This window comes from Trichomycterus rosablanca (assembly GCF_030014385.1).
Source record: "Trichomycterus rosablanca isolate fTriRos1 chromosome 3 unlocalized genomic scaffold, fTriRos1.hap1 SUPER_3_unloc_1, whole genome shotgun sequence".
Taxonomy (NCBI): Eukaryota; Metazoa; Chordata; class Actinopteri; order Siluriformes; family Trichomycteridae; genus Trichomycterus; species Trichomycterus rosablanca.
Window position 1 is genome coordinate 1 of NW_026946942.1, and position 27,403 is coordinate 27,403.

The 27,403-nt window shown below is 39.3% G+C and overlaps 2 protein-coding genes and 2 long non-coding RNA genes across 5 annotated transcripts; all 4 read right to left on the reverse strand.

Moving 5' to 3' along the window:
• Nucleotides 1–483: 483 nt before the first annotated feature.
• On the reverse strand, nucleotides 484–10,416 carry LOC134304394 (NLR family CARD domain-containing protein 3-like; the record flags this gene model as incomplete). The annotated part of the gene is made up of 7 exons (XM_062990001.1): nucleotides 10,314–10,416; nucleotides 10,156–10,233; nucleotides 6,382–6,498; nucleotides 6,134–6,250; nucleotides 3,708–3,771; nucleotides 2,611–2,809; nucleotides 484–2,272 (listed from the first exon to the last, which is right to left on the reverse strand). Coding segments are annotated over exons 2-7 (2,312 nt in total), but the record flags the coding sequence as incomplete, so codon positions are not given.
• Nucleotides 10,417–13,355: 2,939 nt separating this feature from the next.
• Nucleotides 13,356–15,438, reverse strand: LOC134304393 (uncharacterized). The gene is made up of 2 exons (XM_062990000.1): nucleotides 14,159–15,438; nucleotides 13,356–13,655 (listed from the first exon to the last, which is right to left on the reverse strand). The coding sequence occupies exons 1-2, from the start codon at nucleotides 15,018–15,020 to the stop codon at nucleotides 13,486–13,488; spliced, it is 1,032 nt and encodes a 343-aa protein (XP_062846070.1). The 5' UTR covers nucleotides 15,021–15,438; the 3' UTR covers nucleotides 13,356–13,485.
• A 636-nt stretch (nucleotides 15,439–16,074) lies between these two features.
• LOC134304384 (uncharacterized) lies at nucleotides 16,075–18,428 on the reverse strand. The gene is made up of 4 exons (XR_010007841.1): nucleotides 18,369–18,428; nucleotides 16,864–16,969; nucleotides 16,435–16,488; nucleotides 16,075–16,352 (listed from the first exon to the last, which is right to left on the reverse strand). It is a non-coding gene; the product is annotated as an uncharacterized LOC134304384 (long non-coding RNA).
• A 24-nt stretch (nucleotides 18,429–18,452) lies between these two features.
• LOC134304388 (uncharacterized) lies at nucleotides 18,453–20,558 on the reverse strand. Of its 2 annotated transcripts, none has more exons than XR_010007843.1 (3): nucleotides 20,371–20,558; nucleotides 20,178–20,233; nucleotides 18,453–18,467 (listed from the first exon to the last, which is right to left on the reverse strand). It is a non-coding gene; the product is annotated as an uncharacterized LOC134304388 (long non-coding RNA). The 2 variants fall into 2 exon arrangements; XR_010007844.1 differs by lacking the exon at nucleotides 18,453–18,467 and adding an exon at nucleotides 18,686–18,738.
• Between the last annotated feature and the right edge of the window lie 6,845 nt (nucleotides 20,559–27,403).

Genomic DNA, 27,403 nt, shown 5'->3' on the forward strand with positions numbered 1-27,403 from the left:
AAATATCTTTCAGTATCTAATATGTAGCCTATCAGCTGTATCCTAGAGGTTAAGGTGCTGGTCCAGTAATCAGAAGGTTACCGGAAACTGATCTTGTAGCCTCACCACTGCCAGGTTGCCACTGTTATGCCCTTGAACAATGCCCTTAACCCTCAAATGCTTAGATCGTATACTGTCACAAATGTAAATCACTTTGGATGAAACCATCTGCATTCTTATTTTTTATTAATGTTTATTTACATTTTACACAGGATCCCAACTTTTTGAAATTGGGGTTTTAAAATAAATTGTTGAATTTAATGAAAGTTACCACACCGACTCACCAGGATTCCTTTCATCTTTAAAATGTGACACACACACACACACACACACAGGTTAGAATAAGTTGTGTTTAGGTGGATCAGAACCACTTCATGTTGCTTTACTACATTTATAATAACAGTAAAAAGCTGCTGTTGTGATATTAATAAAGAAAATACTTACTCAGCTCTTCTGGATTCTTTCACCACTGGCAGCAGCTTCAGAAGACATTCATCTGATCTGTTATATTTACTCAAATCAAACTCCTTCAAATCTTCTTCTGAGTTCAGTAACACAAACACCAGAGCTGACCACTGAGCAGGAGAGAGACTGATTCCACTGAGACAACCACGATCATTAAATACATAACCAGGTTCTATTCTGTTCAGGTAAGTCTGGACCTCCTGCACTAGAGAATGATCATTCAGTTCATTCAGACAGTGGAACAGATTGATGGATTTCTCTGGTATGGGATTCTCCCTGATCTTCTCCTTGATGTACTCCACAGTTTCCTGTTTACTGTGAGATCTACTTCCTGTCTGTGTCAGTAGGTCTCTTAAGAGAGTCTGATTGGACTCTAGTGAGAGACCCAGAAGGAAGCGAAGGAAAAGGTCCAGGTGACCATTCTCACTCTGTAAGGCCTTGTCCACTGCACTCTTGAGGAAATCAGACATGCTGGACTTGGTGAACAGATCAGACAGATCAGTGGTTTGTTGTTCTGTTGGATTTTTGCTGATGAAGCAGATAAATGCAAATAAAGCAGCCAGAAACTCCTGGACGCTCAGATGAACAAAGCTGAAGACCTTCCCCAGGTGCAACCCAAACTCCTCTCTGAAGATCTGGGTGCACACTCCTGAGTACACTGACCCTTCTCTGACATCAATACCACACTCTCTCAGGTCTTCTTCATAGAAGATCAGGTTTCCTTTCTCCAGCTGTTGGAAAGCCAGTTTTCCCAGTGTCAGTATCGTCTCTCTGGTCTGGTGAGGGTCAGGGTCACATTTCCCATGATACTTTTGTTCCTTGTGTTTGATCTGAAAGATCAGGAAGTGGGTGAACATCTGAGTCAGAGTTTTGGGGATCTCTCCACCCTCTGCTTCACCCAGCATTCTCTCTAGAACAGAGGCTGAAATCCAGCAGAACACTGGAATGTGACACATGATGTAGAGGCTTCTTGATGACTTCATGTGTTTGATGATTTTACTGGCCAGGTCCTCATCACTGATCCTCTTCCTGAAGTACTCCTCTTTATGAGGATCACTGAACCCTTGTACCTCTGTTACCTGGGATACATACTCAGGAGGGATCTGATTGGCTGCAGCTGGTCGAGAAGTGATCCAGAGGAGAGCAGAGGGAAGCAGGTTCCCCTTGATGAGGTTTGTCAGCAGCACATCCACTGAGGCTGATTCTGTTACATCCCACACAATCTCATTGTTCTGGAAGTTTAGAGGAAGTCGACACTCATCCAGACCATCAAAGATGAAAATGATCTTGTAGGTGCTGCAGTTTATTGATTTAATTCTTTTAAGTTCTGGAAAAAAATACTGAAGAAGCTCCATCAGACTGAGATGTTTCTCCTTCATCAGATTCAGCTCTCTAAAGGAAAGTGGGAACATGAAGAGAACGTCCTGATTGGCTTTTCCTTCAGCCCAGTCCAGAATGAACTTCTGCACAGAGACTGTTTTTCCAATTCCAGCAACTCCTTTAGTCAGCACAGTTCTGATGGACGTGTCTTTAAAGAGGTCGTTACATTTGATGGGTTTCTCCTGTGTTGGTCTCCTGGATGTCGTTTCAATCTGTCTCACCTCATGTTCATTATTGACGTCTCCACTCGAACCCTCTGTGATGTAGAGCTCAGTGTAGATCTGATCCAGGAGAACTGATGATCCAGGCTGTGAGATTCCTTCATTAATTCTTTTATATTTCTCTATCAGTTTGGTTTTGAGGTTCTTCTGATAAACAGAGACCAGCTCTAATAAACAGAAGAACATGAAGATCAATATTTCACTGTATGAACCAGAGTATAGAATCTAAACTTATTTACTAATCTAATCTGTCTGATTATCTCTGATATCAGTTTGCTGCTATTAATGTTTTATTAGTATTAGCAAGAATAAAACTGAACTGAATATTAACCAACTAACTACCAGCACGACACACTTTATTATTATACACCTACACTAACTTTCAGAGGTTTGTAAATAATTATAATTTTTCAGTTTTTTAAATTATTGTAGTTTTTAATTAAAATAACATTATATTGTAGATCTTCTCAAATAAAAGTGATGGAATAAAACCAGCAGCTCTTACTGGTCTGCAGTGTGTTGGCTAAATCTGTCTGGTTCATCTTCTTCAGGACATGTAGAGTGATCTTCAGTACCTCCTCTCTGAAACTACATTGATCCTCCTCATCCTTCACCTCAGAGCATTCTGGGTAATCTGGACTCAGTATCTTCTTATATTTATTCAGCTCATTTTTTAACAGAGTGACGACTTTCTGCTCCAGCTCCTGATGAAATTACAGTAATTACATATAAAAATGTTAAACCTACACTGGTACAGTCACCAAAATAATTGGTTCCCTAGTAAAGGTACGACGTGGATTAATTAAAACATTAAGTAAAATTTAAAAAGGTAAAATTAAAACTAAAATGTCTGGATTTATAAGAGTGCCACAACCTTAATTAAAATACTATAACAAAGCGTAGGGGTGTACAGGACAACTAGCAGTTGTTTAGAAGGAACTGACTTTTAGGAGTAGGTTATCTAGTTAGGTTTAGAAACAGAAGTACTGATCGATGGTGTGGTGATATGTTGGTGGATCATGTAACTAACGTATCACACTTGATCACAGTTCCAACACAGCGCTCACATCACTGTAGTTTCCTAATTATTATTTTTAATGAACTGATCAGTGTGTTTGGTGATCTGGTTTGTCTCTTTAAACGACCTCTGGTTGTTTCCTGGTTAACTCACACCGTAGAGATACTGTGGGGTCAAATCCCACCTTAGGTCATCAGATAACATTTGTTTCCTTTGGCCTCTGATTATGTTCAGTCACTGCTCTTGGGTCTAGAATCAGCTTGGTGATGAGTCTGTGTACCATCTTTCTTCATCACTCATTACATTTATGAAATATATACTTTAAATAAGATTATTATATTTTAGGATAACAAATAAACTTCTTTCAACCACAAATAATCAATAGTGCCAATAATTTTGAAGCTGACTGTAGATGACTGATGAGTTATTGTTTATTACACCACATAAACTGTAATCCTCTTTGATTAAGCATCACGTCACTGCTAATAGTATAACTGTGGACATTTCTGCAATATCAAAAAGAATAAAATGTTGTAGACGTGACTGATCACACACAAGTTCCACACAGAGTCTCAGATACACACCTTAAATACTGAATCCACCTCATTTCTGCTGCTTCTTTCTGATTTCTTCAATTTCTCTTGTTTTCTGTAAACAATCAAAGCATTAAGTTCAATCTACAATCCCAAATCAGAAAAAGTTGGGACAGCATGGAAAATGCAAATAATAAAAACACAGAGTTTCTTACATTAACTGAATTTTATTTGATGTCAGACAGGATGAACCTGAGATATTTCATCTTTTATCTACTCAACTTCATTTCACTTAATAAACATCCATTCCTGCATTTCAGGCCTTAAGATGTGCAGCTGTACGGGGGGGTCGTCATTTTTCCTTTCAAAATTCTCCACACATTCTCTATTGGGGACAGGTCAGGACTGCAGGCAGGTCAGTCATGTACAATACACGTTTCCACTGTGTGATGGTCCATCCTAGATGCCTCCAAGCCCAGAGAAGTCGATGTCGCTTCTGGACATGGTTAACACAAGGCTTCTTTTTTGCACAGTAAAGTGTTAAGTATGATTAGTGCAGTAACTCTGTATTGTAGAGCTGATAAAGGTTTGATAAACTAATCCCTCACCCATGTGGTTATATCAGCTAGTGTTGAGTGGAGGTTCTTGATGGCGTCTGAGGGATGGAAGATCACGAGCGTTCAGATTAAGCTGCACCCTCCACCTTTACACACTGAAATTCCTCCTGATTCCTTGAATGGTTTAATGATATTCTGCACTGTAGAGGGAGAACATGCAAATCCCTTCCAATCTTTCTTTGAGGTTGATTGTATTTAAACATTTCAATCATTTTCTCACACATTTATGGACAAACTGGATCCTCTGATCATCTTTACTCATCAGAGACTCTCAGCCTTTCCTGGTGCTGCTTTTGTACCAAAGTAGGGTTGGGCGGTATTGCCAATTTTCATATCGTCATCAGGAAATACCGCGGTATATGGTATTACCGGGGTGGGGGGGGGATTTAACAATCTGAACGTCAAACATTGCTTATCTTATCTGATCTATAATAAATACGCATAAGTATAAATGCATGTGTATCAATTACACTTTAACACAAACATTAACATAACATTTAGCCATTGTAATCTCTCTCTGCCCACACAAAACAGAATAATAGCGGCTAAACACTTCAATATATTTCAAAAGTTAACTGCTTAGTTTATAGTTACAGATATTTCTTAAAAGTGTATGAACGTGTACGATTAGTTCTGCCTGTAATCCAGAATTAAGTTCTATACCGTAACAAAAAATATGAATGTAAATGTTCATGTTGCGATGACGGTGATGTAAAATAATGTTAAAATAATTCAAAGTCCAAATATTTGAGTGGTTAACGAGAACGCTACTTTACATGTCACACAAGCTCAGTGCAAAACAACACGAGCACGGAAACGGTACAAATCCGACCTCTTCCCTACACACTCGCTCCCTACACCCTATAGTGCACTTAACATTCTTAAAGGGCCAGACAATATATTTTATAATTCACATTACACGACAGGTGAGACGTTCTTTTTTCTTAATATAGCGCTTTTATTTAGGAAAAAATAGTTCTTACATAGGCAGGAAAATCTATGGCAGACACGAGTCAGAACAGCGGATTGGGCGTAACGTTATTATCACTGTTTGCTCCTTTTTCTCCACACTTGTGCTGGATTTACACTGAAGATATATTTAGTAAATAAGTACATGTCCGCGCATGCACGCGCTCGTGTTCATTTCCGCTTGAACTGATAAAAAATGTTGATTTTGAAAGACGAGTCGTTTTTCAGTTTCTGCTTGTTAGCTCACAGCTAACGCTAGCCAGTGTGGCTCCTCACTCGTCTCTCTGTTATCACCTTACACACCTTACAGCCAATCAGTGAGCTCCAACCGCCTACCCCTCCCTCACTGTGGATGCGCGCATGTCCTAAAGTCTCAGTTTTCAAGGTAAACCTGAAGCAGAAATTTGGCGCTTCACATTTAAAAAATACCGTCACCATTTTTAAATACTGCGGTATACTGTAATATCGTCATACCGCCCAACCCTATACCAAACCATGATTACAATCACCTGTTCACATCACCTGTTTAACATCACATCATTATTTAGTGTTTTCACCTCATTACTAGCACTAAATTACCCCCGTCCCAACTTTTTCTGGAATGTGTTGCAGGCCTGAAATGCAGGAATGGATGTTTATTAATAAATGAAATGAAGTTGAGCAGATAAAAGATGAAATATCTCAGCTTCATCCAGTCTGACATCAAATAAAAGTCAAAGTCACAGTAAGAAACTCTTTGTTTATTTTATTGCATTTTCCATCCTGTCCCAACTTTTTCTGATTTGGGGTTGTAATAAACATTCAGCAGCTGTTTAACATCATTCTATTGCCAAACTTTATCAGGTGGGGCTGGTTGTGAAGAACTGAATAAAATAGAAAATACAAGCTGACCTCAGATCAGTAGAACGCTCTCTGTCACTGAACACTGGTGGTTCTCCCTTTGACCGATCGCTCTTCATGGACACACTGCTGGGTTCAGGTGATTCTGATCTTTTACTTTCCACTGACCTAAAGCACAGAAGAAAAACCAGTGGAGATTAAAATGTGATTATTAAAACTGTGCTGATAAAACACTAATAATAGGTGGAAATCTGAATAATATAAAAAGATTTAATCACATTTCCTAAAATCATCCTGACCTCAGATCAGTAGAACGATCTCTGTCACTGAACTTTGGTGGTTCTTTCTTTGACCAATCACTCTTCATGGACACACTGCTGGGTTCAGGTGGGTCCGATCTCTCACCCTGACTCAGACTGAAACAAGAACAACACATGAAGAATCTCTGTTTTGCAGGTTCTCCATTATACACCACTTTTACTTTCTTCTCTCTTTAATAATCTGATAACGTCACTGTGAAGATCAGATACAAACTACAATCTGTAATGTGAGTCTAATAAACCAAACTAAACCTCTTAACCTCCACAGAGCCGCCGACACGTCCAACATCAATCCTGTTATTCATATCACAGAATATCTGGAGGACTATCAACTATAAAATGGACATTTGCTTTATTCTATTTACACATTTGATCATGAACATAATAAGGGGATGAAATAGTTGTATTTTATAGAAAGTAAAACACTATATGGTGAAAAGTATGTGGAGCACTTATCATCCCAAAGTCCTGGACATTAATGTGGAGTTGCAGCTCTTTTGTTTCTCCTTTGTAACCATGTCAAACTTCACTTTTTAGGAAGGATTTCCATTAAATTTAAAAATGCATCTATGAGAATTTGTGGCCAGTTAGTCAATCTAGATTCCATATCAATTCCAAAGGTGTTTAATATGTTAGAGGTCAAGGCTGTGTGTAGACCACTGGAGTACTTTGGACACAGACAAAAGTATCTGTGATTATTTAGAACGCTTAATGTTTTCACTCGTTATATCTTTGAAATGTAAACAAATGTAGAATTTAATGCCTGCAGAAAAGTTGGGACGGAGGTGAACTTTGTGTCTACATAGTGATGCTGTTGTCATGTGTGCAGAATGAGGCCTGCCATCGTCTGGCTGAAATAATCATGAACTTCTCAGGTAAACATGTGACTTTATGTCTCTCTAAAATGACACGTATCCTCATCAGTGCTGCTTTTACACACATGCAGGTCACACATGAGCACTGATGCACCACCGTACTATGACACATGTTTGTTTTTGCACTTTTCACTGATACCAGCCTGGATGGTCCATCCTGTTGTTGGTACTGAGAACTTGACCATTATTCATGAGTTGATCTTCAGTCCAGAAAACCCACAGAAGCTTCTGCACAGAATTCATCTGAAATGAAGCGCTCCCAAACCCATGTGACTATATTTCTGAAGCAGTGTAATGGTTTCTCCTGCAGTGCTGTCTGAGGGGTCGAACACAACGAGGTTTCCAGCCTCGCCCTACATGGACTGGGATCTCTCTGGATCTCCTGAATCCTTTAACAGTATTATGTATGGTAGATGGTAAAATACCTAAATGATTTGCAGTTTTATATTGAGCCAATAGAACTGTCAATCAAGATGTTTGGCACTAACCTACGACCCATCTTTGATTACAACCACTGATCCTTTGGTGGATCCTCCTTCTATACTCAATCATTCTTTCACCTGTTACCAGCTCACCTGCTTAGTGTGGAATGTGTCATAACAGTGTATCTTCAATATTCTATACATGTTTTACTTTGTGTTCAGTGTGTTGCAGGCATCATATTTAAAACGTGTTTATACTTATAAAGTAAGTTAAGTTTAAGAATGATGGTAAGATCATGATTAAGGCACTACCTAATCACATCACAGACCCTGAAATGAGTCGTTTCTGTGTAATAAGCAATTTAAGGTTCATGTTTAGTGATTTAACACTTTTTATTCGTGCAGCGTACGTCACAACATGGACGAGAATTTTCATCTGTGAGAATGTAGCTGGATGTTCTGGGTTTACATTCAACTATTAATGTAGCTGTGCTGTGTGTTGTAGCTTCTATTTATTTCATTGTTCAGTTTATGAGTGTAATTTAATGACCCACGTGAAATAACGAGTAGGGCCGTTTATATATAAACAATAATTATATATTTTCATAGTAATTATACTATATTCAATAAAACTGATATAATTATATAATAAACAATAAAACCATTATAAACTGTTTTCTTGTTTATTCTTTATTATTCTAATAAGATTTGATGTTTGTTTGCTGCAGTAATGTGAGTAAATAATGAAGAAATGTTTATAAGCAGCAGGGAGGAAATTAAAAAAGAAATGTACTGTTAACACCACATACTGAAACCCCTACTGTTAACAGTATTCCATACAGCACCGGCTAATCTCAGTCTGTGGGTTTTAAATGTGATTTTTAATGTGACTCGTAAAGTATAAACAAATCAGAGCTTAAAATCTAAGTTACAGTGATTAAAACTATTACTGTTCATTCTAATAGTTCTGGTTAGGCTGGAGCACGAGCACACACACACACACACACACACACACACACACACCACACACCACACACCACACACACACACACACACACACACACACTACATATATCACATTCATGTAGATCAGACCTGGGCATTGAGACATCCCTAACCGGCCCGCATGAGGTTCGAGGCAATTAAAAATGAGATGTAAATAAATGTACATCAAACATGCAATATAACAGGACTGATTTTGACGGGAGCTCCGTGTCTTTAAATATCTGTACGTTTGGATGTACGTGTGTGCGAGTGTATCAGCTTCACCGTGATGTGAACAGAACCGAGTGTGACTGACGGTGGAGTTTTTAACAAGACATGAACTTCTGAATTATTTATGTACTGAAGTCAGGTGTAACGCTGGTTAAGGATCAGAATTTAGGCTCTAAATCGCGGTACTGAACAGAGAAATACATGAACATGAACGATGCGGGGGTCACACCTGAAGCTTCACTAACTAAACTACAAAAGTAACAAGAACTGTTTATAAAGTTTAACACATCCAGAACTGAAGCAGTCAGGACCAGCTCTGTGATTTTAAACAGAATATCCAACAATAACAAAGGACTGAAAAACTAATAATTAGACTCAAAACAAAATAGTATAAAAACCTGCACATTTGTTCACATTTATTTTTGTTTTGTTTTCTTGCATTTGTTTGTTTAAAAAGTAAAATAATGTTGAGATTTTTCTCTGCCTACTTCTAATTTTCTGATTGTAACATCTAAACATTAACAGCTTATTAGAACTGCACAATTTACTGCTTCTCATAAAGAGTGGACAGTCGTAGCCTAGTGCTTAAGGTACTGGACTAGTAAACACAAGGTTGCTGGTTCAAGCCCCTCCACTGCCAGGTTGCTGCTTTTGGGCCCTTGAGCAAGGCCCTTAACCCTCAATTGCTCAGACTGTATAGTGTAACTGTATTGTAAGTCGCTTTGGATAAAGACGTCAATGCTAAATGCTGAATATGTAAATGTAAATAAAGAGATAAAATTAATATTGAGCAGAATTAAGTTCACCTTATTGGTCCGGCCCTCCACAACAATCCCAGTTTCTTATGTGGCCCCTTGGAAAATGTAATTGCCCACCCCTGATGTAGATCTCTGTAGATTATGTTTATAACACACTGATAATAAACATAATCTACATCAAATCAACTTTCACCCACATCAGCATCAACAATAATGAAATGAGTTTAAAATAACCAGTAAAAACCAGCAGCTGATTTAAACTCATTAGTGGTGCAGCAGCAGGATCCGTCCTAAATCACTTCAGATAAGCTTCACTATTGTACCCTATGTAGTGCACAGGAGGAGGAAGTATGAAACTATTTGTTATGTGAATCACATATTATAACATGTTTTATTATCTATTATTATTATTATTATTATTACTGTTATAGTTTTAATCTTCATCATTATTTATTATTTACACTGAGAAATAAATTCACTCACCTCCGGAGATTCATGTTAGAGTTCATGTTTCCTCCTACAGACTGAAGCTTTAAAGCTGCTCACACATGTAGAGAAACACTGCAGCACACCAGAATTCTTCTTTATGAGGTCTAGATTTATAACATTCACATATTACAGCTTTAAATTCAGTTTCTCACTGTGATTTTCTCCTGAACAACTTTATATTCCTCTCTTCACTAAACAGAGCTGATACTTTCACTTTCACTCAAACTGGATTGAACTGGTTTCAGCAGAGGAGGAGCTACAGTGAACACACTGTACACACACACACACTCTCACACACACACTCACACACTCACACACTCACTGTACACACACTCACACACACACACACACATACGGGTTTTTATGTCTTATCAGGCCTCTACTCGCCAAACCAGTTAAAACGTGGTTTAGAGGGACCCACCCTTCCCTTTGCTTTAAAGAGATGCTGAATACATCAAACATTTTGTTTTTTAACACAGAACTCAAATATCACTTTAGTTTTCTTTTACACTTTTACGCTTAATATTTGAACCTGACTGTATGCTTGCTTATGAGGACATGCTGGAAAGCTCCCACCTACGCCAAGAATGTGGTCTGTGGGATCATACCCGCTTTACTAGGACACTGATTTAACAACACACAAACATGGACACTTCACTGTATTAGAAGGACAAAGATGCTTTACTGGTTCATGACTATACACAAACACAAACATGACTGCTTGGTGCATTGTCAAGACACGTGATTAAGCAGAACAGGTCCAAATCTCAAGACACAATATACACTATATTGGTAAAAGTATTCGATCATCCACCTTCACATGCATATGAACTTGAGTTCATCCTGAAAAACTTACCATTACGTATTATTTGGGTGGTGGATCATTCTCAGCACTGCAGTGACACTGACATGGTGCTGGTGTGTTAGTGTGTGTTGTGCTGGTATGAGTGAATCAGACACAGCAGCGCTGCTGGAGTTTTTAAACACCGTGTCCACTCACTGTCCACTCTATTAGACACTCCTACCTAGTCGGTCCACCTTGTAGATGTAAAGTCAGAGACGATCGCTCATCTATTGCTGCTGTTTGAGTCGCTCATCTTCTAGACCTTCATCAGTGGTAACAGGACGCTGCCCACGGGGCGCTGTTGGATGGATGTTTTTGGTTGGTGGACGATTCTCGGTCCAGCAGTGACAGTGAGGTGTTTAAAAACTCCAGCAGCGCTGCTGTGTCTGATCTACTCATACCAGCACAACACACACTAACACACCACCACCATGTCAGTGTTACTGCAGTGCTGAGAATCATCCACCACCTAAATAATACCTGCTCTGTGGTGGTCCTGACCATTGAAGAACAGGGTGAAAGGGGGTAACAAAGCATGTAGAGAAACAGATGGACTACAGTCAGTAATTGTAGAACTACAAAGTGCTTCTATATGGTAAGTTTTTCAGGATGAACTCAGGTTCATATGCGAGTGAAGGCAGGTGAGCAAATACTTTTGGCAATATAGTGAATATAGCACTGAACTCCAACTTCAAAATTAACAATATCCTTAAAACTCAAAGGATCTTTAAAACAGCGACTATGCTGCTGGGAAAAACCCTTTTTTTAGATTCCCAAATAAAAAACAAAACTACACAATGGAAACAAAACTACACTGGCATCTCTACAAAAACATTCTTTAGTTAGACTGGGTTTTTCTTTTAAATGTGACCCCTCTATTTCTAACCAAATCTCTGAAATGTTGTACAGTTCGGCTGGCTAACACAGGCTCCTCAGCATCCTTGCACTGCTGACATTCTGCCAAGGTGGCCAGTTTTCCTTTGGTTATATGAGGCTTAAAATGTTTCATCACAGCCATCACTTCCTGTTTAGACCACATTGTTCGTGTCTTCTTTCTCGGGTTTTCAATCTCAGCTGCAACACTGTCATTGCACACTGGCAAAAAAAAATAAAATAAATAAATACAAAAAATAGCTGCATTAATTTAGCATTTAATGCAAAATGCTATACTATTACAAAAGGTCATTACTATTGTTTAAAATACACTGACTGGACAAAAAAATACACAAATATTTGGTTGGACCGCCATTAGCTTTGATTACATCACACATTCGCTGTGGCATCGTTTCCACAAGCTTCTGCAACGTCAAACATTTATTTCTGTCCAGAGTTGCATTAATTTTTCCCCAAGATCTTGTACTGATGATGGGATATTTGGACCACTGCACAAAGTCTTCTCCAGCACATCCCAAAGATTCTCAATGGGGTTCAGCTCTGGATGTCTCATGCTCCCTGAAGCTCTCTCTCACAATCTGAGCCCGATGAATCCTGGCATCATCATCTTGGAATATGCCCGTGCCATCAGGGAAGAAAAAATCCATTGATGGAATAACCTGGTGGTTCAGTATATTCAGGTAGTCAGCTGACCTCATTCTTTGGGCACATAACGTTGCTGAACCTGGACCTGACCAACTGCAGCGACCCCAGATCATAGCACTGCCCCCACAGGCTTGTATGGTAGGCACTAGGCATGATGGGTGCATCACTTCAGCCGCCTCGCTTCTTACCCTGATGCGCCCATCACTCTGGAACAGGGTAAATCTGGACTCATCAGACCACATGACCTTCTTCCATTGCTCCAGAGTCCAATCTTTATGCTCCCTAGCAAATTGAAGCTGTTTTTGCCGGTTAGCCTCACTGACGAGTGGTTTTCTGAAGGTTACACAGCTGTTTAGTCCCAATCCCTTGAGTTCCCTTCACATTGTGCGTGTGGAAATGCTCTTACTTTCACTATTACACTATTTCCACATGGTTAACAAATGAGAAGATACTCACTGCATCAGTTAGGGTTAAATAACTTGTTGCTAGCTGAAACAATCACCCATGCAGTAATTATCCAATGGGGAAACTCTTACCTATTTGCTTAGATAAATCTAGGTGGTGACCTTTTTTTTGGCCAGGCAGTGTATTTGTGATGATAATAAAAATCTAAATTAAGATTAATAAATTTAATTCATAGTAGCTTCCCACTTATAAGAGAAACAGCCTAAGGTCAAATAAATAACACATTTAAAGAGCATCTATAAAAAAACATTCTCTCTTTTCTACATGTAGTACTAGTCTCAGCCCAACTGATAAAACCGCATAATGCATGATAACCACAACTCACATAATGTTTGTTGTTATGTAAACATATGATTGTGAAAATAACTGTGGTCAACTTAAATAACTGCAATCAGGTAATTTTGTAGATAAACATACATTTTAACAGTACATTAAAACAATGGTGCACATCGTCTTTATTTAACAGCACACAAACCTTACAAGACAAGATATTTTTTGAATAAACACCTTGATTTAAAAAAAAACAAAAACAACAAAAAATTAAAAACAAACAAACAAAAAAAAAAATCAATAAAAATAACAGAATATGAAATACCATTAAAGTCTCCAGCAGCACTGTTTGTATCTGTCTGGGTCTTCTGAAAGCCTATAAAAAAGGTAATTCTACTAATCAGTAAATCACCATTTATTCCATTTTAACCTATTCATTAATGGTCAGGACCCCCACAAGGCCACCACAGAGCAGGTATTATTTGGGTGGTGTATCATTCTCAGCACTGCAGAAACACTGACATTGGTGAGGGTATGTTAGTGTGTGTTGAGCTGGTATGCATGAATCAGACAAGGCAATGCTGCTAGAGCATTTGAACATCTCACCGTGTGTATACATGCACTTAAATAATCCGATTATGAACAGAGTTCTGCGGTTTCCATTTTTTAGGATTTTAACGTCATGTTTTACACTTTGGTTACATTAATGTTAGACACGTTAGTTATTCATCACACAAGTTATCAGTACACAGGTTTATATCAAACACATCCGTGGACAATTTTGTATCTTCAGTTAATCTGACCACATTGTTGGACTGTGTGAGGAAACCGGAGCTCTCGGAGGAAGGTTCATATTTGCTTAAGCGTATAGATGCATACCTTCAATCTCAATGTCATCAAGTGATTTGCCCTGTAGATCAGGGAGACACCCTTTTTCCATGGCCAGTAAGAGTTTGGATATTTTAGCCAACTGAGGTGTTGCTTCTGGAAGCCTGTAATATTCACGGTGCACACGAATGTCATGTCCCAAAAAGTCTGCAACTTGATCCAATTCATTGTTTTTTAGATGAAGAATTTGTGAGAGAGTGGCCACATGTTTACACAAGTGTGTTGATCGGAGATGATCTGGATTTTGAGCACCACACTGAATTGCATAGAGTCTCAGACAGTCCTGGCCTCTGTAATGACTCAAACAGCTGGGTCTGGCAAACAAGTAGCAGTTGGCATCCTGAACCCCACACGCCTTTCTTTGGCTAACCAAAAGAGTCAGAGCATCTACCATGTCTGGTGCGAGAAGGACAGCAACCTTGCGCCGCCTTTTGCCTTTGATCTCAACTCTGCTAAAATGGCTGCAGAGTTTCTGTTTAAATTTAGAAAGGCCAACTGCGACATCTTTATGGAGAAGAGTGTTATCTCTTCCTGGGAAGCTTTTTAGATGCATCTTGGAGACTTCTCCAGCACGTCTTCGGTTAATTATTCGTGCAAGTGTAGTTTTAGCAAGCTCTGCATAGCTTTGTGTCGATGGCATCTTTTTCAGGTTTTCAGATGCTCCAGCTGCTGCTGTCTCCAGGTGTTTGTGAAGAAGCTGAACATCGTGAGTGAAAGGCAGGGTTGATGGCTTGTTGAATTTTGCTTCATTTAGTGTGCCTAAAGCTGTATGTGAGATTAGCTCTGACCATTTGGTGGTATACAGCTTTTGGAATGTCTCAGTTGACCTGATTAACTGATCGTCTTCAGCCATTAAAGCCCTACAGTGAATGATCTCACATACCTTCTGCAAAGTGTGCCCCAATTTCAGTGCCAGACTCGGTGTTTGGTAGAAGTTCTTTTCTTCGTCATAGCCTGACACCTTTTTGACGGCCTGAATAACTTTTGAAAAATGTGCAGGTTTGACAGCTTCTTCCAGGCTGTGTATAGAAGATTCACTGCACAAAGTAATCAAAAACCTCCCAATTTCACGGAGCTTTTGTCGAACATAATCATATTTGGTGGGTCATTGCCATGCTTGTTGAAAAAAGACTGCGCCAGCTGGAGTATGCAGAAGTCATTGCGTACTACAGAAGCAATCTCATCCTGCTTCATTGCACTCAAGAGCTTCCAAACGCCCTGGGAGATCTGGTGTGAGAATGTAGACTCTGCCAGAGCAGCCAGACCCAAAACCTTGGTTCTTCCCTGCTGTTTGCTTACTACACCTGGCTTTGAGGAACATCTTCTTACGTGTCGCCAGAGGTCTTTACGCACGAACATCCCTTTGCAATACATGCAGTGCACAAATTGCTTTGAATCACAAGCTCTGTTAGGTCTTCGTTTTATTTTAAGAAACCCACTTCCTTTCTGTAAAACCTCTGAATTATGCTGATAGTTGCCCTTGTTTCTCATTTTTTCCAGCAAACTTTTACGTTCTTTTGAGTATTTTGGAAATGACAGTGCTTCTGCAACTTCAACTTCTTTCATGTGTGTTTTTAAGTGGCGAGAAATTTTGGACTGTGGTTTCCCACAAATGTAACAGTAGTTTTTTTTTGTTTTCTGAACAAGAAATTACAGATGACTGAAGACCCTTTTCAGCATTATCCACTGCATCCTCCTGTCCGGTCACTGATATGGCCTGGAAATCAGTCTCACTACCTGCACCCCTCACATTCAAGAGCTGTTCCCTTGCAGGATTTACACTGACTGAACTGGTTGGACCCAAGTCATATGCTCCTTTGTCTAAAGCTGCAGCTTCTGATGACAGCATGACAACAGAGTTTGATTTGACCTTAACTTTACTTGCAGATATATCTTCAAATTCACTGGTGCTGTCTGATTCATCATCAGAGTCTACATTTGTCAACTGCTCCTCATAACAAAACTCAGATTCTTCATTCAAACAAGCTTCTTCCCGGTCTTTCAGGCACGGTTTGCCATTGCCTTTGCTTGCATAATTTGGGACCAACTTCAAAGTGTTGTTTTGAGCCTTCTTTCCACATTCTATTGCAAATTCCACTGAACTGTCTGATTCACTGTCTGACTCTGGCACATATTCTTCTTCTGATAGTGACCTATCCTCATCAGAACTAGAATTCCTTTCCTCCTAGTATCAGAAAATAGAAGATCACTAAACCACACTGTATTAAATGGTAACAGTTTACAAAACAAACTGTAAAAATACTTACCCTTGGCACCAGATCTGTATGATCTTTTTCTAATTTTTCAAAAACAACAGCAAACTACAAGAGAGAAAAAAAATAAAGCTTATTAAAGAACAAAATGATGCTTAGAAAATAAAATTAAGAACACACATCAAGTGCAGCCTTTAAAATAGTTCAAAACACCACAAGCAGCTCAGTGTTTATTGGAAACTGGATATCTTAAATTGGTAAAGAGGCTAAATAATAGAGATAATAAGTATTAAAACATGTTTTATAGATTTTGAAACAAGATGAGCATATCCACCAATTGCCAAACATTTTTAACAAATGGAATATCAAAAATATCAATCAGACAAAAAAGAATACCAACTTACTCTAAAATAAAGACATATCAATTAAAGAATACAAATAGCCACTTGCTTTTTAAAGATCTAACCAATGACTGTTACTGACCTTTACATCTCAGACCAATCCACTTGAGTGATGCAACAGGTCCAACACATGCAACACATTTGTTCATGCTTGAAACAGTCACAAGGACCATCTCATGTTTACAGTTCTGCTGACAAAACAGAAAAATCTCAGAAAATATGTTCAACTGTAGACTATCAGTTTAAAAGGCTGTAATCAAGTAATCAAACAAACAACTATTTAAATCTATTAAATTCATTGTACGCCATTTAAAACAGTGGTTAAAATTTGGATCTTTATAATATGGGCCCTTCAATATAACCACATTCATTGTCTAAACCGCTTCATCCTTTACAAGGTTGAGGGAGAGCCGGTGACATAGGGAGCAAGGCAGGAAAAACCCTACACAGGGCGCCAATCTATCGTAGAACACACACACACACTCACATTCATACACATTCACACACTTGGGCCCCTCAATTAACCTAAAGCATGTCTTTGGACTGTGGAAGGAAACCGAAGTACCCAGAGAAAACCTTTATGGACACATGAAGAACATACAAACTCCACAAAGAAAGGACCCAGGTCACTTCACCTGGAAATTGAACCCAGGCCTTCTTGCTGTGAGGCAACAGTGCCAACCACTAAGCCACCGTGCTGCCCAGAGGGAACTTTACTAACCTCAGTTCGATATGGACTTGACTTCATCCTAAAAAAACTTACCATATAGAAGCTCTTTGTAGTTCTACAAGTACTGACTGTAGTCTATCTGTTTCTCTACATACTTTTTAAACTGCTTTCACCCTGTTCTTCAATGGTCAGGACCCCCACAGGACCACCACAGAGCAGGTATTATTTAGGTGGTGGAGCACTGCAGTGACACTGACATGGTGGTGGTGTGTTAGTGTGTGTTGTGCTGGTATGAGTGGATCAGACACAGCAGCGCTGCTGGAGTTTTTAAACACCGTGTCCACTCACTGTCCACTCTATTAGACACTCCTACCTAGTCGGTCCACCTTGTAGATGTAAAGTCAGAGACGATCGCTCATCTATTGCTGCTGTTTGAGTCGCTCATCTTCTAGACCTTCATCAGTGGTTACAGGACGCTGCCCACGCGGCGCTGTTGGCTGTATATTTTTGAGTTGGTGGACAATGAACACACCACCACCATGTCAGTGTCACTGCAGTGCTCCACCACCTAAATAATACCTGCTCTGTGGTGGTCCTGTGGGGGTCCTGACCATTGAAGAACAGGGTGAAAGCAGGTTTAAAAAGTATGTAGAGAAACAGATGTACTACAGTCAGTAATTGTAGAACTGCAAAGTGCTTCTATATGGTAAGTTTTTCAGGATGAACTCAGGTTCATATACGTGTGAAGGCAAGTGAGCGAATACTTTTGGCAATATAGTAAATATATATTCTTTTTCCAAACTTTACATGCATTTTTTTTTCATTTGTAAAAATCAGACTAGTGGTGAAAAGGCCTTTACTCTGTAACATGCCTGTAAACATGTCCCAATATCCACAGCACAGCTTTTCTGAATTACCTTTAGCGTCCCTTCTCTTGGAACCTGCTGCTCCTCAAGCTGCGATGGGTCCTTATCTGTCAGCAGTGGGTTAGTTGTGACCAGAGTCTCAGCCATGTTCTAGAAATAGAAATAGTCCCACACTTGGTCTGGCAAGAACAGAAACTGATGGAACTACAATGGAAAATGGATTGCCCTGCCATGTTAAATAAAACTTAAGCTTAATCAGTAACTAAAAGACATTCATCTAAACAGATATCAATGGGTCCTTAAGAATTTATTTTTAATACCTATGTATTAGTATGTACATGCAAATGACCTGTGTCATCTCTTTGACAGGTGAATGGGTCACTATTGTGGCACTGGGAGAGGGTCCTTCTTCAGGAACAACCTAACAGTTTTATAGACAGGACACCACATGTACCATTGATTAGTTGTGATTGTTTATGCTCCTGCATGATCACTGTCATTTACTTAAATGGTGTGGCATCACATTTTTCCAGATGACCTCTTGTGTCTCTTTTTCTGAGGCCAGTGTATGCTGCTCCTTAAGCTGCAACTGGTCTGTCTCAGTCAGCAGTGGGTTAGGCCTGACCAGAGCATTAAATCTTAGCCAATTTCTGGAAACAGACATTAAAATCAGAAATATAGCTTCACACTTGATCAGGCAGGATTGCAAAAAAAAAAAACCTTTTTAAACAGCAATAACCCCTCACTGTTTTTACAATTTATAGTGAAATCACTAAATCATTAAGAGAAATCATTGCTTGGTAGTAATTGTGTAGAGTTCTTTGGTGTAGAGTGCTTTAAAAAGCAGGTCAGAGCTTTACATAACCTGGCACACACACACAATCTTAGTAAATACAGCTGTTTTTAGTAAGTACTTAAGTTCTTACATATATGATTTCTCTCACACATGGTCATAAAAGGATGCACATGGCCAGCAACAATACTCAGGTAGCCGGTGTTGTTCAAATGATTCTCAATTAGTATCAAGGGTCCCAAAGTGTGCCAAGAAAATACATACCCCCACCATTACACCACCACCACTACAAGCCTGAACCGTTGGTACAAAGCAGGATGGATCCATGCTTTCATGTTTACGCCAAATTCTGACTCAAACATCTGAATGTTGCAGCAGAAATTAAGACTCATCAGACTAGGCACCATTTTCCCAGTCCATCACCCATTTTTGGTGAACCAGTACCAACTGTAGCCTCAGTCGCCCATTCTTAGCTGACAGGAGTGGCACCCAGTGTAATCTTCTGCTGCTGTAGCCCGGCTGCTTTATGATTTGTCATGTTGTGCATTCAGAGATGCTTTTCTGCATACTTCATTTTAACTAGTGGTTATTAGAGTTATTGTTAGCTTTTCTATCAGTTAGAACCAGTCTGGTAATACTTCTCTTATTTGTGATAACTTTAGAAAAAGACGTCCCTCGAGACCACAATTCTGTCATACACAACACACAGATCCTAACAATAATATAAACTGATAAACTTTTGCAGAGTCCCCATTAACCACCGAGTGCCTACAAAGCAGACCTGTGCCCCACACAAACTAGCACACACACACAAGATCTTAGTGAACACTGCAGTTCCAGTAAGTACTAAAGTCCTTATATAGATGCTTTCTGTCACACACAGCGACATGCACTGATCTTTCACTCACTGTGAACTAATACTGTTCAGCTATTTTTTAGCATGTTCTTATTAGACACACTGTACTCACAAGACAGGTCCTGGCTATACACATCTCAAATACACAGAATAAATAAATTCCATAGAAAATACCTGAGAACTAAGAACTAGGTATTCTAAATAAACCCACCTGATCTGCTGCATCAGCTGTTCTTGAGGTTGCAGTTGGTCTTTCTTATTTGCTGTCTGTAAATATTAGTCATAAGAATCAATGTGGAGGTTTTAAAACAATACTATAAATAAATGACAGCATGCAATTATGGGTGTTATTGTAGCACAAGTTACCTTGTTTTAATTCACAATGAGTGTAAATCTTTAAATACCTTGCATCTCCATGGCCATTCAGAGTCACCGTAGTTGTATGTAATCTCTTCTTTAGGACTAATGCTCCTTGTTGCAAATAAACACAGATGGGGTTTCCCCTCTACTGTGATTGTTTTCATTTTGCTGTTTGGGCTAACATGATCATCATTCACCAGTCTTCCAAGAGAGTCATCTTCCTTAGCAGCATCAACACTGAAACATATAAACACAGCATAAGAGATCACATTTAGTGCTAGAACCTGAACCTCAATGGGAAATCATTTTTAAAAAGTAGCATCAGCATGGTACACTGACTGGCCACTTCATTAAGATCACCTGAAGAACAGAGTCAAAGGGGGCTAACAAAGTATGTAGAGAAACTGATGGACTACAGTCTGTGATTGTAGAACTACAAAGAGCTTCTGTACGTGGAACTGATAAAATGAACAGTGTTAAAACGTATTTTGTCATCTGAGATGGGGTCACTTACACTATATTGCCAAAAGTATTTGCTTGAGTGAGTCCCATTCTTAATCCATAGGGTTCAACATGATGTCGGCCACCCTTTGCATTGCGCTCGGTGATGTGAGGCTTGGATGCAGCTGCTCGGCCATGGAAACCCGTTCCATGAAGCTCTACACACTGTTCCTGAGCTCATCTGAAGGCCACATGAAGATTGGAGGTCTGTAGTGATGGACTCTGCAGAAAGTTGGTGACCTCTGTGCACTATGTTCCTCAGCATCCGCTGACCCGCCCTGTCATTTTACGTGGTAACACTTGGTGGATGAGTTGCTGTCGTTCCCAATCGCTTCCACTTTGTTATACCACTGACCGTCGAGTGTGGAATATTTTGTGTAGAAAATTTCACCACTGGACTTGTTGCACAGGTGGCATCACGGTACCACGCTGGAATTCACTGAGCTCCTGAGAGCGACCCGTTCTTTCACTAATGTGTGTAGAAGCAGTCTGCATGCCCAGGTGCTCGGTTTTATACACCTGTGGTCATGGAAGTGATTGGAACTCCTGAATTCAATGATTTGGATGGGGGAGTGAATACTTTTGGCAGTATAGTGTATTTGTTTTGCACATATTCGGCACAACAAACCTTATAAAACAACAGAGAATGGCTAAACTGGTACATAAGGTGACAAACAGCTTTCTCCCATCTGAAAAACATTGCCAGAGTGCATCCATTTTTAACTCAACATGCTGAGAAACTGATTCATGCTTTTATTTCAAGTAGACTAGACTAGCCTTTACTACCTGTTCCCCCAAACTTTGGAACATCTCACCTTACAATATCAGAGACTCAGTGGACATTTTTAAACGACAACTTATTATATTCCTCTTTAATTGAGTTTATAATTAGTCAGACACCTTATTTTATGTTATCATTTATTATTTATTCTATTATTTTATTGAAATTTTGCCGAATTTTTAAATTAGTTGTATTTACTTGCTGGACTTTGCATATCTATTACTTCTTTTTATTTTACTTTTTGATTTTTTTACACTGTAAAGCACTTTGAGCTGCATTCCCAAGGTATGAAAGGTGCTATATAAATAAAGTTTATTATTATTATTACTATTATTATTATTAATATTATTGTATTTGGACACAACAAACCCCATAAACAATACAGAATGGCTAAACTGGCACTCACCCAGCCACAGCAAATCCCATCTACATCAGTGTGTAGCTAATAATACAGAGTTAGGCTGTTTACTTAAGAATTTAATTAAAAAAAAAATACATCAGAGTAAATGTGTGTTCTACAAGATTCAATGTACAGGTTTAAAGCCATTAAATCATTATAGTAATGAAGTGTGCAGTTTAAAGTGACTATGTACCAAAGTTACAGGTGTATCTCAATAAATTACAATATAATCGAAAACTTAATTTATTTCAGTAATTCATTTAAAAACTCATATATTATATATAGTCATTACAAACAGAGTGGTCTATCTCAAGTGTTTATTTCTTTTAATGTTACATACTTTTCAGTAGGCCAACATTTCTGTATTAAAAATAATTTTTTAATTGGTCTTATATAATATTCTTAATTTTCATCATAAACATTAAAGTAAATCAAGTAAATACTTGAAATATATCACTCTGTTTGTAATGAATCTATATATTATATGAGTTTTATATGGAATTACTGAAATAAATGAACTTTTGGATGATATTCTAATTTATTAAGATGCACCTGTAGCTTCATGCTACTTTCACTTTAAATACTATATATAGATATGCTAGCGTCAATTATCATTAAAGACCTCATGAAAACTTATTTCTTACGTATGCACATCTAATGCATCTATAAATGTTGATCAATTAAACAAGACAAGAAAATAAGAATCGTAAAGTGTTTATAAAGTAATTTTCTTACCTGTTCATTCAATCTGTTCACTTGTTAAAGCGATGAGAAATTCGGTGTACTGCCATCTTTGCATGGTGGCGCTCCGACCAATGAGATGCGGCGATATACTTGATTGACAGCGCTTGTAGCCAATCACAGCTCTAGAAGCCAAACCGAAGCCCAGCCAATCAGCGGTCGCAAATCTTAACACTGAGGATACACAGGGGCAATACCAGGACCGGGCTACAGGGGGCGAGCGAGTGAGTTTGAGGTTAACACTGTGTTAAGCGGTTTTCATGGTTTTCTGGTGTATGTATTCTGGACCGGGAGTCTCTCTCACTTAGGGGAGAGCATCTACGGTGCAGGAATTATGAGGACACCGGCCCTGTCCTCATAATCCCAAATGTCCTGCTAATGTCGGTACGTATTCAGGTGAAAAGTCCTTGTAAAGCACAAAAACCAACGCACACATACACACACACACACATACACACACACACACACACACACACACACATACACACACACATACATACATACACACACACACACACATACACACACACACACTCACACACACTCAGTTTATGTCTTTTAATAAAAACACAGATTAAAATAAATGACAGAAATAAAATATTAAGCTTCATGACTTTACATGTTCCACACACAAATGTACAGTGGTGCTTGAAAGTTTGTGAACCCTTTAGAATTTTCTATATTTCTGCATAAATTTGACCTAAAACATCATCGGATTTTCACACAAGTCCTAAAAGTAGATAAAGAGAACCCAGTTAAACAAATGACACAAAAATATTGTACTTGGTCATTTATTTATTGAGGAAAATGATCCAATATTACATATTTGTGAGTGGCAAAAGTATGTGAACCTCTAGGATTCGCAGTTAATTTGAAGGTGAAATTAGAGTCAGGTGTTTTCAATCAATGGGACGACAATCAGGTGTGAGTGGCACCCTGTTTTATTTAAAGAACAGGGATCTATCAAAGTCTGCTCTTCACATCACACGTTTGTGGTAGTGTATCATGGCACGAACAAAGGAGATTTCTGAGGACCTCAGAAAAAGAGTTGTTGATGCTCATCAGGCTGGAAAAGGTTACAAAACCATCTCTAAAGAGTTTGGACTCCACCAATCCCCAGTCAGACAGATTGTGTACAAATGGAGGAAATTCAAGACCATTGTTACTCTCCCCAGGAGGAGTGGTCGACCAACAAAGATCACACCAAGAGCAAGGCGTGTAATAGGTCACAAAGGACCCCAGGGTAACTTCTAAGCAACTGAAAGCCTCTCTCACATTGGCTAATGATAATGTTCATGAGTCCACCATCAGGAGAACACTGAACAACAATGGTGTGCATGGCAGGGTTGCAAGGAGAAAGCCACTGCTCTCCAAAAAGAACATTGCTGCTCGTCTGCAGTTTGCTACAGATCACGTGGACGAGCCAGAAGGCTACTGGAAGAATGTTTTGTGGACGGATGAGACCAGAATAGAACTTTTGGTTTGATGAAAAGCGTTATGTTTGGAGAAAGGAAAACACTGCATTCCAGCATAAGAACCTTATCCCATCTGTGAAACATGGTGGTGGTAGTATCATGGTTTGGGCCTGTTTTGCTGCATCTGGGCCAGGATGGCTTGCCATCATAGATGGAACAATGAATTCTGAATTATATCAGAGAATTCTTAAGGAAAATGTCAGGACATCCGTCCATGAACTGAATCTCAAGAGAAGGTGGGTCATGCAGCAAGACAACGACCCTGAGCACACAAGTCGTTCTACAAAGAACGGTTAAAGAAGAATAAAGTTCATGTTTTGGAATGGCCAAGTCAAAGTCCTGACCTTAATCCAATGGAAATGTTGTGGAAGGACCTTAAGCGAGCAGTTAATGTGAGGAAACTCACCAACATCCCAGAGTTGAAGCTGTTCTGTACGGAGGAATGGGCTGAAATTCCTACAAGCCGGTGTGCAGGACTGATCAACAGTTACCGGAAACGTTTAGTTGCAGTTATTGCTGCAGGGAGGGGGGGGGGGGGGGGGGGGGGTCACACCAGATACTGAAAGCAAAGGTTCACATACTTTTGCCACTCACAAATATGTAATATTGGATCATTTACCTCAATAAATAACTGACCAAGTACAATATTTTTATAGGTCATATTTATGCAGAAATATGAACACTGGAAGGTTCAGGAACACTGAAAATTCTAAAGGGTTCACAAACTTTCAAGCACCACTGTACGTTAATTCATTTTCATATTTTTTCACCTCTTTATCCTGGTCAGGGTCGTGGTGGATGCAGCTTCACTGAGCACAACACAGAGACACAAAGGCAGGAAACATCCTGAACAGTACGCCAGTCTACTGCAGGGCACACAAACACACACACACACACACACACACACACACACACACACACTTACACACTTACACACACTCACACTTAGAGATATTTAGTAGTTCCAGTTGACCTGACTGCTAGTATTAGAACCCAAACCCTTCCTGCTGTGAGGCAACAGCGTTACCCCCCACTGCACCACCACACGGCCCCACAAATATATGTAGCAGATGTGTAAAAAAAGATAAGGTTTTGTTTTTCATATTTCACTTAAAATCCTTATTTTTTATGTACATTTTGTTTGTTAATTTTATAATGTTTAGTTTTTTAGCCGATTTATGTAAAGAGCTTTTAATTTGAATTTTACGCCTGTTGTGGTGAGTTATATCGGTGTTGAGAGATTCACCGTCCTCAGTTCGCGCTGGAAGCGCCGGAGGAAAGTATGTGTGTTCAGTGCTCTGTATGAAAAAAGTTTGTTGAAGTTGTTTAAAGTGTGTTTTTCATGTATTAATCGCCTGTCTATTATGTTTAATGTAATTTCTAAGTAAGATGGCCTATATGTTACATGTATTTCGGATGAGAGATTTATTGTATGTAGTAATTTTCCGTCAGTGAATGTATTGCCGCCAGTTAGGCTCTAATGGCGCCTTTTCTTTTTTTCCTCACACAGTGTACATAGTGCTGTGCATGTGAGGAAATTCATTGTATTCATTCGATACTCTCATTTTATATACAGAATAAATTCCCAGGTCAGAATGGCAGAGCGTGTCCAGTTGTCTTCCTGTTTCACAACGCAGAGGGGTAATTGAATGCGAGTCTCACCAGCAGTACACACCGGCTACATATACACAAATATAGAAAATATTCTCCTGTTTCAGTATCTGGCTTCACCTGCCATCACTCTGACTGCAGTCTAATGAGAGTATGGTTCAGACTGCACTACACTATACAACCAAAAGTATGTGGACACGTCTCAGTTCAGGTGTTTCAGACACACATATCACTAACACGTATAAAAGTAATGATAGAAATGCATTATATTGTAGTGTCACCGCTAGGGGGCCGCCACGGGCTTTACCCAGAAGCCCTTGCGGCAGTGGTGTCTAAGCTCACCGTAGCCGTGTATCCCAGTGTTGGGAGTAGGGTGGCTGCGGTGAGGGCTGGGTAAGTAGCCTTTGTGTTTGTCTGTTGTATGAATGTCTGTGTGTATGAATGAGTGTCTGTCCCAAACCACTGAGTGAACTGCCAAGGGCAACCCCGACTCGCAGTCGCCACAATATGCTTCCATATTTCTAGCAGCTCTGTGGGTAAGGCCACACAGACACACACACACAAACATTTATTCATGCAGATTACAAAGGAAATAGTTTTTAAGGAGGTTAAAACACATTTCATACAGGCAGACAGGCAGGATAAACCCTGTTATTCAAATCTGATTTAGAAGTTTTTTAACATGTTTAACACCAGTTTCCCTTCCTGGTGTAATCCTACTTATTATATCCGGGCTTAGGACTGGCACTTAGAGAGCACCGACAAGTGCACTTCCTAATGGATAGGCTGTTTAACCAGTCCTCCCATTTAAGACTGTGTAGATACCCGACCGGCTAATAGCAGCACTGAGATTATTTTACTCACAGTCTGAAACACTGTGTTACTACAATCTAGCGGCTTTTCCCTCTTTAACATGACGAGGTTCAGTATGTAACTGCACAGCTATTATAGATGTGATGTCAGCAGGTCATGTAACACAATTTTAAAGAAAGAAAATATAAAAAGAAATAAATAAGTGGTTCCTACTTCTAGTATTGAAGTGGGTAAAATACATTGTTTACATCATATTAGGTGAGTTTACAGGCTGTGGTTTAGTAATTGTAGGGTCCCTGGTTCAGGCACCACCACTGTCAGGTTGTGTCTGTTGGGCCCTTGAGCAAGGCCCTAAACCCTCAATTTCTTAGATGTTATTGACCACAGTTGTAAGTTGTAGGTACGAGCCTCTGCTAAATGCTATAAATATAAAAGTTCAACATTTGGACCCACCAGCAGCTACGTTCAGAAATACTGAGTTTGTTCAGGTTGATTCACTCGGCTCTGTCATGACAATCTAACGTTAATGATGAACATATAAGTAACATTACAATTTTATATAATCGTACAGGGAGCTCGAGTGGTGCAGCAGTTTATTACACTAGACCACCACTATCATCTGTCTGGGCATCTAAACAGACAAGATTGTTTATGTCTGAGGGGAGCGAATAACCAAAACCCTGTGACAGACTGGCCCAGTGATTCTGCTAAACCTAAACACTGTTTTGTTTATGTTCAATTAATACACCCACCAG

Coding starts and splice junctions, on each gene's coding strand:
- LOC134304393 (XM_062990000.1), bottom strand. CDS start 15,020: ATGGCTGAAGACGATCAGTTAATCAGGTCAACTGAGACATTCCAAAAG. Junction 13,656..14,158: donor TGATGACATTGAGATTGAAG/GTATGCATCTAT, acceptor CCTTTTTTATAG/GCTTTCAGAAGACCCAGACA.